Source organism: Trachurus japonicus, chromosome 5, assembly GCF_045865225.1.
Source record: "Trachurus japonicus isolate A0001 chromosome 5, Traja_1.0".
In the NCBI taxonomy this organism is placed as follows: domain Eukaryota; kingdom Metazoa; phylum Chordata; class Actinopteri; order Carangiformes; family Carangidae; genus Trachurus; species Trachurus japonicus.
In genome coordinates this window covers 2,129,814-2,145,004 of record NC_140911.1, presented here as the reverse complement: position 1 = coordinate 2,145,004, position 15,191 = coordinate 2,129,814, and the positions used below count along the sequence as shown (strand labels likewise).

Sequence of the window (15,191 nt, the reverse complement as noted above, 5' to 3'; positions counted from 1 at the left end):
TTTTTTGTATTTTTTTGTATTTTGCACGAACATATCATTTAAAACAGCATGAACAATCATCATGACTGGGATGTGCAAAGGGGAGGTATGAAACCCAAAAGGGCTGATATGAAAACCTCACCCACATATTCAAAAAACAAATTTGTTACAAGTTAAAAACAAGCACATAGGGAATAATTAAACAATAACGAAAAATAAGTAGAAAAGTAAGTGATTAAACAGTAAATATAAGGAAGTAAGGAAAAATACATACAGTACATGAATGAAAAATATAAGTTTGGTCTGATGCTCATTTGGAAATGAGTAAATCAGGACAGTAAACTCTCTCTTTTACTGCCATTGTATATCTACAACTACATTTCTAAACTTGTCACTCTCCAAACAGTAAATCACAAGATTAAAGAACCAACACAAGACAAAAAACTACAAAAAACAACAATGAAACAGTTATGAAATGAACAGGTTCTGGGTTTCTAAAGTGCAGTATTTTCCCACGTACCTGAATACCGAAGCCGGCCAGAGCCTTCTGTACATCCTGCACAGACACACAACATCGCTCAGGTGAAATGAACAAACAGTGACAATAAATGACTGCCTCAGTTCCTGTGGTTCATCCAAACCCAGCAGAGTGTTGAGAGCATTCAATCGAATTCAATCTGAAAATTTGAATCACTATCTCAGCACAAGATGAAATGATGAAATGAGAATTAAATCCTTCACCAACAGTTTTCTACCTCTTCTAATCCTCCAATTTGTTTCAAAATGCAAAACTTAAACAAACCCATAGGACAGGTTATTATAGACTCGGTAGCAGCTCGTCTGCCTCGGTCATGTTAAATGTCAGACGTTACAAAACATTTTAAAATTCATTGACAGTAAAACCAGATCATTCTCGTCTCTTATTGATTTACATAAAGCTCAAACATCCTTCACTCGCCCCTGATGAGTTATATTTTAGTGTCAGTTTGTTGTTACCACAGCTGTCCCAGGTTTTCCCGGCGCTCCGTCCTCTCCTGGGTCTCCCTGCCGACGAACAAGCGTCACAGTGTCAAACATTAAAAACATGTTTTGATGGTGTCACATTTTGGTTATAATACTGTAGGAATGGAGGAACTTACATCATCACCTTTAAGGCCAGGAGAACCTCGCTCTCCCTGAGCACACACAGTTAGAGGGTGAGAAAACACATGGATACGAAGCTCAACCAAACTGAGATGGAGAAAGAAAACCAAGACCAAGACTTACTCTGACTCCCAGAGCTCCAGGTATTCCAGGGATGCCCTGCAGGACGGAACAAGGACCAGGATTAAAAAACATCCACAGACAGAGACGCTGTACTGTATGTAGTACATGTACATGGACGGAGATGAAGAGAGAAACAGAATCAAACACATTTCTGTTTCTGTTACATTAACTCCAGATCATCAGGTCTTGTACAAAAAGCACAAACACATAACAGACGTCTATGAGCACATGATTACATGCAGGAGAATTGTTAGTAACCCTTTAATTTACAGGCCATTAATCACGTGATAATGTCCAGAAATAGTCTAGAAATAACAATCAGTTTCATAGTAATGTCATGTTTTTCATAAAGGTAAAAGATTACACATGATTTTCATGCTTTGAATTTTTTTGGAAAGGCCAGAATGTTTCTCCACCAAGTCCTTGTAATTGACCGTTTATCTGGGATATTTCTACTCAATCAATCATTACCTCTTGGTGATATTTCTCAACATTACTATGAAATAGACCGTTATTTTTTGACATTATCATGTAATTAATAACCTGTAAATTAACTGAATTGTTTTGGGAGTCTGATTATTCCTATCCAAATCTATTGCTATTCTTTATCAAACAAGGGAATTGTTGAATAAGAAATGTCTGCATGTGTTATATTATTGTCTTACATTCCCGTATTTGATGTACTATGTTGAGGGCTGGGAAAATGTATATAAAACAAAAATACACCCTATAATTAAGCTTCAAAACGCATGTTATTGTGAACCTACTAACACACTAAGATCTTGTGCGTTAAAAGTTTCAGATATTGTGTTCTTAGTTCAAGTAAAGAATAACAGCCTTCTGGTTTGTATTCTTCAGGTATTTAAATGAAGAAAAGGAAACTATAATTTAAGAGGGTTATTGATTTTCGAAATGTGTAAAGTGAGAACTAATGTTAAATACAAATCTGTTTCAGTTTTGGGAGTTATTAATTAAGCTCAGTGATGAGTTGCAGGTATGTAGTTTTAAGAAGCCTTAAAATGTAAACTAATGAATAATTACAAATTACAGCAATGATTCTTTTTGTCTTATTATTTTGTATTGTTGATATTCTAGGTAATCTTCTAGGTCACTGTATGATTTTTTTTGTGTGTGTTAAATGTATAGTTGCAATTGTGTATAATATGTGCTGGCTAAATTGTTCATGCAAAATGGTTGATTTTGATGTTGGTGTTGTGTGACACCCTCTGCAGGAGAAGCAGTGATGTGCGTGTTAAAGTGTGTTGTGCATCATAGAGGCCACTCACAGGAGTTCCTGGAGGCCCCTGGGGGCCGGGGATCGGTGCAGCTTCAGCTCCTTTCACATAGACCGCCTGAGGGACAGAGCACACATCAGCAACAACAAACCTCTGATTCCCTGTTTATTAACCCTTTATAACTGTGTGAACATCACTCCACCTCTCCAGGAGGCCCGATGCGGCCGGGTAGACCCTGTTGGCCCTGAGGCCCGGCGGGGCCCGAGGGCCCAGCGATGCCCCGCTCTCCTTTCAGCCCATCACGGCCCTGCAAAACACTTCACATTACTTCACTCTGTGATGTAGTACAGGATGAGCTACAGGAGCAAAGCATGCTGGGAGGCTGAGCTCCACTGTTACAGGCTGCTGGATTTATAAAGCTGCTTCTGATTCAACAACATCAGTGTCAAAGAAAGATAATAATAATAATTTAGATTTATATAGTTCCTTTCAGGAAACCCAAGGACGCTTTACAATAACAATAATAGAAAACACCAAACAGACAAAGACGACCAAAATTTAGCAACAAAGGCCTTAAATAAAAGAGCTACAGTTAATAAACACACAGAGGAGGAAAGCTGATGAATAAAGTCAAGGACGTCAGAATGAACCAAAATGACAAGAGAAAAACAATAAATCAACAATAACATGAAAGAGATTTAAACCACTCACATCTCTCCCAGCTGCTCCTGCTTCTCCTTTGTCGCCCTGCAGATCAAAGAAAACACCGTCAGATCACATCAACACAGGTGTGATGGACTCACTCTTTATAATGAATCACTGCTCCGATGTTCAGGATGTGAACTTTGTTATCAATCACTATGTTGTTAAACCTGCTGCACTTTAACAGGATTTACACTCATCCTGCCAGAGTAAAGTGATCTCACGGGCACAAACCTTTCTCCCGTCTTCACCTGGCACTCCATCCTCTCCCTGCAAGGCAAAGTAAAATGCATTATGGGATGTACAGAAACAAACAGCAGCAGCAGCAGCTCTCAGATAGTTCAGTAGCTCTGCTTTAGAGGCTCATTATACAGCTGGACCTGAAACTAATGTCTGAACAGAGTGAATATCCAAACACATCAGTTCATTCGCTACAAAATATACAAACTATAATAAAACCAGAGTTTATTATGTTGAGGATGCAGGAGAAGTCTCAGTGAGTTGTTACCATTTTGCCAGGAAGTCCAGCTTTTCCATCTTCACCTGCTTTACCCTGAAACACAACGAGGATGATGATACATGAAGTTATCGCACTGAGAACAGACTGAGGTGTAGAAGAGGGTGTGTGTGTGTGTGTGTGTGTCTCTGTGTGTGTGTGTGTGTACAGACTCACAGAAGGCCCTTGAGTCCCCGGGGGCCCGACCGGCCCTGGGGGGCCTTGTTCCCCCCTCAGTCCTGGTAAACCCTGGTGAACAGACACAGTGACAGATCTAATCTCTACGTGTTCTTCATATAAACTGTTTCTGAACCAGTCGTTGGCCACTGGAGTGAAGCTCCACGGCGCCCTCTGCAGCTAATACAGTTAAAGTGCACATATACATTTCTGTGTGACTGTATATAGTAAAACCCTTTGATGCAAAACATATGTAGGGCTGCAGCTAACGATTATTTATCGATTAATCTGTTGATTATTTAAACGACAGACCTGCTAATTGATTAGTTGTTTGGTCAATAAAATGTTAAAAAACGTTGAAAAACATCAACCAGTGTTTCTCAAACCACCAGACGACGTCGTCCTCAAATGTCTTGTTTTGTCCACAAACCAAAGAGAGACTCAGTTTATTGTCATAAAGGAACAAATAAACCAGAAATATTCACATTTAAGAAGCTGGAATCTGACGATTAATTTAATAATCGATTATTGTTCAGTTAATCGATTAATTGTTGCCAAACATACGCACACCCCTTCTAATGGAAAAATTGAAATAATGCCCTGTACTGATACTGATACTGAATACTATATGATGAAATGAATTTACTACAAAGATATGGCACATAAAAACTCAGTCAGGTCACTTGTGTGCATCAAAGGGTTAAACAACTGATTATTCTAAATCTCACTAGTGAAGTGAAGAAATATCAGTTTTCATAATGAAACAATGACCGAGCAGCCAAAACATCTGTTAACGGAAACTCACATCTCTCCCAGGATCCCCCTGTTTCCCTGGATCCCCCTGCAACACACACACACACACACACAGACAAAGGCATCAGTTACACACATTCACCATCCAATCTACACAACGTGTCATATCATGGAGACCAGATGGTAGAAGCTGCAGCACCCTCTGTCCAGCTGGTCCAACAGCTCCTGGTTTACCGTCCAGACCTGGACGTCCGTCCAACCCCGACGCTCCTCGCTCCCCCTGAGCACAGAGACACACACAGTCAACACACACAGTCAACACACACAGTCAACACACAGTACATTTACCAGAGACCGATGAAAACTAGAGAATTAAGGCCTTAATCCGACTATAACTGGACAACTGAAGTGCATGTAAACACATTAGTCCGACTGATACCAGACTTCTCCAAATCCAACTAAAATACCCGGTAACACTTTATAATAAGTACACACTATTATACGACGGAGTATTAGAAGATAGAATGCCTTTATTGTCCCATAGGGAAATTCATCTTCACACTCTGTCACTGATCAACATACAACACTGAGCCACATGAATACAATAGGGCCACATTGAGAAAAAAACAAAACAAAACACAGACTTTGAGAATAAAGTCATACATTTACGAGAATAAAGCAATAAATTTAAGACTTTATTCGTTTGTGATTTTTTTATTTGTCAATGTGGCCCTAATACGCCGTTGTACTATTTAGCATTAGTGAAGCATTAATAAATAGTGAATTCTTCATAACACATGAATACTCATTAGTATGTAGTTTATAAATACAGTTAATGCTGATCAATGATGAGTGAACTGTGTTTATAAACTACATACTAATGAGTATTCATGTGTTATAAATGATGAATTCAGTATTTAAAGCTTAACTAATGCTTAATAGTGTGTACTTATTATAAAGTGTTACCAAACACCCAGATGATGTGATTGGAAACTGGTCTTCTTCTGCATGTGTTCACCTTCATCTGACTGAAACTGGACAATGCATGTGAGATGACACAAAGTGAAGAATAGAAGAAAATAGAAGCCAACACAAAAGAAACATCTGGTCTGATGTGTCAGTGCTGGTAGTTGAGAACTCTGACTTATTTATATCCAGTGACAGAAAAGTCAACAGGACAGGAGTCTGTATTAACCCACTGAAACAACACATAGCTCCACCTGGTGTTGAGGAGGAGACACTGTCAGTTATTAGATTTTTGTTGCATGTGAACTGGGACAAGAACTGAACTCTGAGGAGACGCTGAACTGAGCTGAGACTGTGAACACACTGAGAGTCTGAGCCTGAACACAACAGCTCCTCTTCTTCTATGGCCTTCATTTATCAAACGTGCATACACCTAAAAAGTGGGTGTACGTCAAATCTCCCACAAGGATTGGCATTTATTAATCTGAACGTGAGCGTGGGGTACGGAAAAATTCACGGCAGGTCAGACCAGGTGTACAAACATTTGAACCTGCAGGAGTCAGGATGTATGAACAGATCAGACTGGTGCAGCGATGCAGACTTCATGTTGTTGCTGTTAAATATAAATAAATACGAGTATACGGCCACATGCTCATCAGGTTCCTGTTGAAAACTTGACTCAGACATGAAGTGTGATGGGTCAGATGCTCATTAATCAGCTGTGTAAAGAGCAGTAGACAGTAGCTACACATCACAGATAGAAACCTCCTCCAGTAGAACATCTCCTCAGGGTTCCCACTCTTTTCTTGAAATCGTTTTCCAGGACATTTTCAGCTGCTACAGTCTGACAGACATTAGTTTTTACGCCGTACACTGATCCATCCCCTGTCCCATTCATGCTTTGGAGAAGTGTCTTTTTGACAATGCCGGTACCTTATTTTGTAAATTTGATCAGTTTTTTTCTACGGTATGTTTATTCCTCTCTCTCGGCCTCTCTCCCAGAAATCTGATTTAAAGATGTGCAGTCTATGGCTCTACTGTATAAAATAATCTCTTAAATGCTTAGAAATTATGACAAATTTATCATAGAACAGCACAAACATGGTTTTTTGGGGGGAAAACGAAAACCTTAGAAGGGTCTGGAAAAGTCAAATAGAGCTTTGGTAGCTGTGATAAATCATTTTCCAGGACAACTCAAGCTTTTCCTGGACATTTGACTTTTTTTCTCATTTTCCATGTGTTTTCCATGACTGGAAAATGGATGAACCATTGGAAAGAAAGAAAATGGGAGAGCTGCTACAGGTCGGTAGCTACAGGTGAGACCGCCGTGATGTCAGACCTTCTCTCCAGGTGCTCCTCTTTCTCCTGCGTCCCCCTGGAAAGATCACAAGTCAAAATGAAGTGATGTGATTTGATGAAAAGACAAAAGATTCAGATGTTTACAGAGACGCAGTGACAGACTCACTCTGGTTCCTGCAGGTCCACGTTGTCCCTCCGGTCCCTTTATAACAGCAGGGAAACAACCAGCGGATCAGCAGTCAGACCAACACTGATAGTACATAGTCACAGATGTGAACACAGCAGCTTCTATAAACTCACTCTGGTGCCTGCAGCTCCAGGAATCCCTGCTTCACCTTTCTGACCTTTGCCGCCGTGCTCTCCCGGGTCTCCGGCTTCTCCCTGAGAATCACAGTGACACACGTCGTTCAGCTGCAGCTCATGGTTTCATCCAAATTCACTTTCATTTTACTCTAATTTCAATGTAATCATGACATGGTGGGTTTATTCAGGTTTTCTGCGTCAATGTAAATACTCTACTGTGCATGAACATGAAGGGAACATACCTTCTCTCCTCTCTCTCCTCTCAGCTGGCCCTGGACGTCGGCCTGTGGTGGAGAACAAACAGGAAACATCACATGGATTCGTCCGGTTCACTCAAACCCGCTTTTCCACCAAACTGGGCGCCGGTTCTTTGCTTCTCTTAAAAACTGGTTCCAAACTGGATCCAAACAAGCACCGACTCCGAGCTGGTCCAGAGCTAAGAACCGAACCGAGGGCTGGGGTCAGCTGACCAAACAGGAACGGTGGAAACAATGGTATTTTTCATGCTGCATTCACCTGAAATTGGGCAGACGGCAGACGGACGACAGCCGCTGCACGTAACGGCATAAACAAGCCTCTATGTAAACAAGTGGTCCGTCAGCACGAGGCAAAACAATACACGTGACGATATGTTGTCATGGCGATGTGGTATTGTTTTACCGTCTTTCTCTGGACTTCTGTGACTAAAATGACATCTGGTTTGTTAGCGATGGCCGTCTGCCCGACTGCAGGTGAATGCAGCATCAGTGTAACGCTCCATTCCTCCTCACTGCGTTACCGCAGTGACTTTTCACAGACGCCACCTCCACCTGAGCCGACAGCTCCGGTGTCCAGGTTTCTTTTTGGTGGAAAAGGGGTTTCAGTGTTGACAACATGCTGCAGACTCTAATGACATCACAGACTCACCACTTTCCCCGGGGGTCCTGGGGGGCCTTGAGGTCCCTGCAAACAGTGAAAGTGTGTGAATCCACTAAGAGCAGAAACAGTTCAAATTTAATAAACACTATTTGTGAAAAGATAAAGTTAAAACATCCAACCAGTTCTCCTTTCTCTCCTCGTGCTCCCGCGGGTCCAGGGCTGCCCTGTGATTGGACAGACAGATGTGACCAGCTGTCCTTCCTTCCTCACAGCACAGAGCACGTTGTAAAGCTGCCTATATGATAATGTATGTCTATATGATGATGTATGTCTATAATGTATGTCTATATGATAATGTATGTCTATATGATAATGTATGTCTATATGATGATGTATGTCTATATGATAATGTATGTCTATATGATAATGTATGTATGTCTATATAATAATGTATGTCTATATGATAATGTATGTATGTCTATATGATGATGTATGTCTATATGATAATGTATGTATGTCTATATAATAATGTATGTCTATATGATAATGTATGTATGTCTATATGATGATGTATGTCTATATGATAGTGTATGTCTATATCACAATGTATGTATGTCTATATAATAATGTATGTCTATATGATGATGTAGGTATATAATGTATGTCTATATAATAATGTATGTCTATATGATGATGTATGTCTATATGATAATGTATGTCTTTAATGTATGTCTATATGATAATGTATGTCTATATGATATTGTATGTCTCTAATGTATGTCTATATAATAATGTGTGTCTATAATGTATGTCTATATGATGATGTATGTCTATATGATGATGTATGTCTATATGATGATGCATGTCTATAATGTATGTCTATATGATAATGTATGTCTATAATGTATGTCTATATGATAATGTATGTCTATATGATATTGTATGTCTATAATGTATGTCTATATAATAATGTATGTCTATAATGTATGTCTATATGATGATGTATGTCTATATGATGATGCATGTCTATAATGTATGTCTATATGATGATGTATGTCTATAATGTATGTCTATATGATGATGTATGTTTATATGATGATGCATGTCTATATGATAGCGTATGTCTATATGATGTATGTCTATAATGTATGTCTATATGATGATGTATGTCTATAATGTATGTCTATATGATAAAGTATGTCTATATGATAATGTATGATATAATGTATGTCTATATGATAATGTATGTCTACATGATAATGTATGTCTATATGATGATGTATGTCTTTATGATAATGTATGTATGTCTATATGATGATGTATGTCTATATGATAATGTATGTATGTCTATATAATAATGTATGTCTATATGATAATGTATGTATGTCTATATAATAATGTATGTCTATATGATAATGTATGTATGTCTATATGATGATGTATGTATGTCTATATAATAATGTATGTCTATATGATAATGTATGTATGTCTATATGATGATGTATGTATGTCTATATAATAATGTATGTCTATATGATGATGTATGTCTATATGATAGTGTATGTCTATATGACAATGTATGTATGTCTATATAATAATGTATGTCTATATGATAATGTATGTATGTCTATATGATGAAGTATGCCTATAATGTATGTCTATATGATAATGTATGTATGTCTATATAATAATGTATGTCTATATGATAATGTATGTATGTCTATATGATGATGTATGTCTATATGATAATGTATGTCTATATGATGACGTATGTCTATATGATGACGTATGTCTATATGATGACGTATTTCTATAATGTATGTCTACATGATAATGTATGTCTATAACGTATGTCTATATGATAATGCATGTCTATATGATAATGTATGCCTATATGATGATGTATGTCTATAATGTATGTCTATATGATGATGTATGTCTATAATGTATGTTTACATGATAATGTATGTCTATATGATGATGTATGTCTATATGATGATGTATGTCTATATGATGATGTATGTCTATATGATGACGTATGTCTATATGATGATGTATGACGTGTGTGTGTCTCACGTTCCGTCCGTGCTCTCCGGGGTCGCCCATGTCTCCTTTCTCTCCGGCTCGTCCCGGCTGCCCGGCCAATCCCTGAGGGCGACCAATCACAGCGTCCGATCAGTGAACTCTCATTTAATGTCACTACTGGGTCGTTATTAAGTTTTAATGACAGAGACACTCGTCCTACCCTCAGTCCTCTCTCTCCTGGTTTCCCTGGAAGTCCAGACTCCCCCTGATGGAACAACAGGTTGACAACACAATGAATGAATGACAGAGTTTTTATTACGGCACATTTCAAAGCACTGAGAGGGTGCAGGTAGAAACTGAGCTTATTTACACCTACTACCACTTTTACTTTACAAATTTATGCGCATCACAAAAATTACAAATTAATTGCATCTGTAAACTTATGTCACAACAAAATAAAGAATAGCGCACAATCCAAAATTAACTGTACAAGATCAATAAACATAATTTTCCATATTGTAACGAGAATTTACATTTTAAAGCTTTTTACATTGGTTCGAGTCTTTGGTTTGTCAAATAATAACAACGTTCCTCTCTGGTGTCCCTCATTTTAAACAGACTGTGGAGGAAGTCATGGTTTGTATTAATGGAATCAACTAAATCCTGAATTTCAGAGTGTTCAAGCAGAAAGGACAGAGACTGGGACATGAACATGCAAATGTTTAATTATAAACACAGAGTTTTCTATGATCAGAGTGAATTATGTTGGGAATGACATCATTTAGGAAGATCATCATACTCACAGGAGTTCCTTCATCACCCTTCTCTCCTCTCCCTCCCTGTAAAGTTAAACAATTCACTGAATTTAACCAAGAGGAAATAATTAAATATTCACCACATCAGGCGTGGCCATGAAAACAATATACAGTACAGTACAAGGGAAGAGAAAACTGCATGACACACAGTGTATTTGTTTTACCTCTAAAATTTCATCTTTGGAAAGAGATGCATGTTGGGAGGAGAAGAAAAGCTTAAGAGGGTTTTTAATTTTTTTTTACAGCAACAAGACTAATGTCATGATATAAAATGAAATAACAGAAACAGCTTGGACTAGAAGACGGTGCAACTGAGTAAGAAATATTTATGTAAAGGTCGAAGCAGAACATCTTGAGACCTCAAAAATCTATATTCATTAAAAGGTGCCATGGATATACTATTATAGAGAGGAGCCCATGTATTGATCTTTAATCCAATTTATGTTGTTAATTTGATACTTTAAAAAAAAAAAAGATTTTATCTTTCTGTTATTACAGTCTCTGTTTCCTTTGTTGTGTTAGAACTGTTATCATGTCCCCATAAGCACTACATTATATTGAAATTTTGAGAAAACAGCAAATAATAGGATGAATATGATTCTGTATGTTTGATTTTGAATGAAAAAAAAGTAGATAAATGACTGTTAAAATAGCTGCAGATACATTTCTGCCAATAAACACATCTATAAATCTATAAATCAACTAATTATTTCATCTCCGCTGGTCAGACCTTCACAGAGATAAGAATCAACTCTACATTGCCTATATATAATCACAACCTTGTTAAAATCAGTGTTTAACAGTGAAGTGAGGAACTTTTCCACAGTTTCATGAACTCCTTCACATCTCTGACCTCTTTCCCAGGAATACCGGGCTTCCCTGGGATTCCTGGTCGTCCGTTCTCTCCTCTCTCCCCCGGGTCTCCGGCGTCTCCCTACACGACAGTTCAGACCAGTTTCACATTCAGATCAACACAAATGAACAGAAACAGACACAGAGAGGAACTCATGAGGCTTCTCACCTTGGCACCGGGTCTCCCACTGATACCTGGAGCTCCCTAAAGGAAGAAAGAAAGGTTTTTATGGATTTTCAGTTTGACTTAAACTGACTGAATAGCTGGGTTTCCATGGAGACCGTTTCCTCTTTCTGACTGAATTCATCCTGAATGAGTCTTTTAGGTTTGAACTGATCTGATCTGGTGTTTACATGAGCCACTGCAGTTATTCACCACAGACGTTTTACAGTCGTGTGACAGACGCTGAGTGTTATTAAAGCTCCTGTACAGACTTTTCATTTAGTGTTGATTTTGGCGGCCCCCTGTGGGCGTAAGCGGCAGAATGAAGACTGCATTTCCCACTGTCATGAAGACGTTTGTCTGGCCGGCACGTGTAGATTTATTTTGGAAACGTCGGAAAGAAGACGGGACTTGCTTTTTTAGCAGCGTGATGTTTCTATTGGTATGGTTCGCGACCCGACCATGCCTTCCAGAGGTCTAGAATTAGACTACGTAGAAATAGCGTATCTTCACCCTGATGGGCTCATTTGCTGTTGTAGGTAACAGAGACACATCAGCAGAAACCAGAGACTTTTGCGTATCCAGTTAAACGCTCCGTACGGGGGCTTTAACAGGCCGGTCCGACCAGAACAACCCGGTAGGACCAAACTGGTTCAGACTGAAGTTATATAGAAATGACTCGGCTCGTTTTTCCTCTTTGGTTCAGACTGAGCTGCGTCGAATCAGATTTTAATGTTCGGGCCCGTTGAGAACTGTAGAAATCCAGACATCCTGTGACTGATCCCAGATCAGATCTCTGGTCTGATCAGATCAGTAGTTGTTCATAGTTTTGACTCTTTCATTCAAACATTTACAAGCGAAGTAACGTCGCTAAGCATTTACATCAACACGGAGCAGAAAGAACAAAACCAGACGACATTCAGTTTCACCGTTTACATTAAAGCAGAAGTAAGTGGTCCGGTCGTTTTCGCTAATGCTGCGTTCCAGGCAGGCTTTTGAAATCGTAAATTACAGCTTCAAGTCACAACTTACGACTTTGTAGCGTTCCAGGCAACCCACTCGTGTTTCTCCGACCTGTTTTACCGGTGAAAGTCACTATAACGGCCACTCGTAACTTCTGACCGGTGAACTCGTACCAGATCGAACTGGTACGACTTCACAGGTCGGAAAAATACGAGTTTCCTTGAACGCACCATAACAGTCCTCGTCGCTACGTCACCACATTCACGGCGTCCCTTGGCTGCACACACAGCCCTGCATGCCGTTCTCTCTCCTCATTGGATAAAAACTGTAGGATACGATAAATGTTTTCTCCTGGGCTCAGAGCAGAGCAGAGGGACTGACAGACCCGTGTTTCAGTCCAAACACTCTATGTAAGTGATTGCTGTCGGAAGATATAACTATTTAAGACTTATATTAACACAAATATATCACTTACTTCTGCTTTAAGTCATTTTACGTTCCGTCGGTTTAAGAAAAGGTTTATTCCACCTGTTTATTCTGATTGAGCTGTTTATTTGGAGCATTTTCATTCAGGTTGGACTCTAAATCTATTCTATCTGGCTCCATGTGTAAACCCAGCTCATGTTTCATCAGTAATAGATGTTACAGTCAGGAGAATAATCACCAGCCACATTTACATGAGCAGTTTTTCTACAATCTGATTACAATCATTCTGATTAGAAATTCCAATTTCACTCTTTACATTAATGTGAAATAAAGTGATCAGATTGAAACGTGTGTGTACATGCATCGATCAGTTAATCAAAATGAATCCACTATGACCTGCTCAGTCAGATTAGTATAAACCAGTAGAAGGATCGGAAAGACATTTCTTTCTGAATGTGTTCACATGACGCAGTTTTATTCTTTTCTGCATTCATTCCTATTATCTGTGTCCATGTTAACATGACTAGTGCAGTTGTTAACATTATGACTGGATGATTTACAGCTCAGTGAGTGGTAACTTACTCGGTCTCCCGTCTCTCCTTTAGGTCCGAGCACGCCGGACCCTCCTGTTCCTGAAGACCCCTATGAGAACGACACAGAAACATTTTATTATGTGGAGTAGGACAGACTGGAAGCATCAACACAACCAGCCGTACTGTTAAAGGTGTCATCATCATCCAGGAGTCACTCACCTTCTCTCCTCTCTGTCCAGCTTCTCCCTTCTCCCCCCTCTGGCCCTCAGGACCGGCGAGACCTCGCTCCCCCTGAGACACAACGACAACACACAGGAGACCAATCAGAGAGAAGACTGCTGACATCAACTCTCCACTGAGTCACGTGTAAAGAGCATTAGACCACATATTAAAAGTATGTAAGCATAATACATATTTTTTGGTCATGCCCAAAAATTCAAACTTTTCGAGGAAATGTATGTTTAACTGTGGGAAATATTCTGGGATACACAATTCCTAATAATGTGATTATTAAAAAGGACTGGTATCTGTGTAAATATAACCTATATATAGTATATATAGGCTTGTAAAAAAAAAAAAAAAAAAACCTCTAACAAAGTACTGGTATAAAACTGAACCTCCAAGCTTTAAATCAGTGGATGGACAGAGTCAAGGAAACATGTTGAATGGAAAGATGACTTTCTCTCTGAGGTCCAGAGGAGCAACTTTCCCAGGAAATGGGAGAAATGGAAATGGACTGCCTATATCCAAACAATACAGGACGATATATATTTAACAGAATAATTAAAGACACTGGACATGATATATTATAATATTACCAACAGAGGAGCCGCCTCGTTTTTATCTGTTTTTTTTTTTTTTCATCTTACTTGACAGTTTGTTGTCAGCTTGTTTTTCCTTAAACTAAAACATACTAAGTATAAAGTATCACAAAGGAGAAGAGGAACATTGACCATGTGGATGGACATCACAATAAATGGATATATGCAGGATGGAGAAATTAACTGCGGATTTGAATTACAAGAAGGACGAAGGAAGAAATGGATGGACGACACAACACCACGCAGGCCAGACTTTGACTTGTTTAACTCTGGATAATATGCTGTATATGTAGCAATAACCATACCTCACTCCCTGCGTGTTCATGTTTTTGTTATGTTCTTTTGTTACTAGAAAAATGACATTCATGCTGATACTCTGTCTTATAACTGAAATGGATGTACATGTCATATTTGCTGCAGAATGTAAATAAAAAGCTATTTAAAAATTACAAAAAAAAGGAAGGATCAGACATCTCACCTGGTCTCCTTTCTTTCCTGCTAACCCTTGAACCTGCATGGTTTAAATGACACAGTAAAGTCACACAGAGTGGAAAGACAG

General features: G+C 38.9%; 1 protein-coding gene across 1 annotated transcript in view; it reads right to left on the bottom strand.

Moving 5' to 3' along the window:
- The window catches only part of LOC146986753 (uncharacterized), a 15,387-nt gene extending 207 nt beyond the window's left edge, over positions 1-15,180 (bottom strand). The window contains exons 1-26 of the mRNA XM_085777829.1: positions 15,111-15,180; positions 14,031-14,102; positions 13,861-13,920; positions 11,896-11,931; positions 11,728-11,808; positions 10,863-10,898; positions 10,280-10,324; positions 10,111-10,182; positions 8,214-8,258; positions 8,083-8,118; positions 7,419-7,460; positions 7,174-7,254; positions 7,040-7,075; positions 6,914-6,949; positions 4,808-4,888; positions 4,661-4,696; positions 3,856-3,927; positions 3,691-3,735; positions 3,417-3,452; positions 3,192-3,227; positions 2,683-2,787; positions 2,532-2,597; positions 1,246-1,281; positions 1,119-1,154; positions 976-1,023; positions 500-535 (exon numbers count right to left, since the gene is read on the bottom strand). Of these exons, the coding sequence (XP_085633955.1) occupies positions 500-535; positions 976-1,023; positions 1,119-1,154; positions 1,246-1,281; positions 2,532-2,597; positions 2,683-2,787; positions 3,192-3,227; positions 3,417-3,452; positions 3,691-3,735; positions 3,856-3,927; positions 4,661-4,696; positions 4,808-4,888; positions 6,914-6,949; positions 7,040-7,075; positions 7,174-7,254; positions 7,419-7,460; positions 8,083-8,118; positions 8,214-8,258; positions 10,111-10,182; positions 10,280-10,324; positions 10,863-10,898; positions 11,728-11,808; positions 11,896-11,931; positions 13,861-13,920; positions 14,031-14,102; positions 15,111-15,149 (1,350 nt within the window). The 5' untranslated portion in view covers positions 15,150-15,180. The remainder of the gene's footprint in view (positions 1-499; positions 536-975; positions 1,024-1,118; positions 1,155-1,245; positions 1,282-2,531; positions 2,598-2,682; positions 2,788-3,191; positions 3,228-3,416; positions 3,453-3,690; positions 3,736-3,855; positions 3,928-4,660; positions 4,697-4,807; positions 4,889-6,913; positions 6,950-7,039; positions 7,076-7,173; positions 7,255-7,418; positions 7,461-8,082; positions 8,119-8,213; positions 8,259-10,110; positions 10,183-10,279; positions 10,325-10,862; positions 10,899-11,727; positions 11,809-11,895; positions 11,932-13,860; positions 13,921-14,030; positions 14,103-15,110) is intronic.
- Positions 15,181-15,191: the final 11 nt, after the last annotated feature.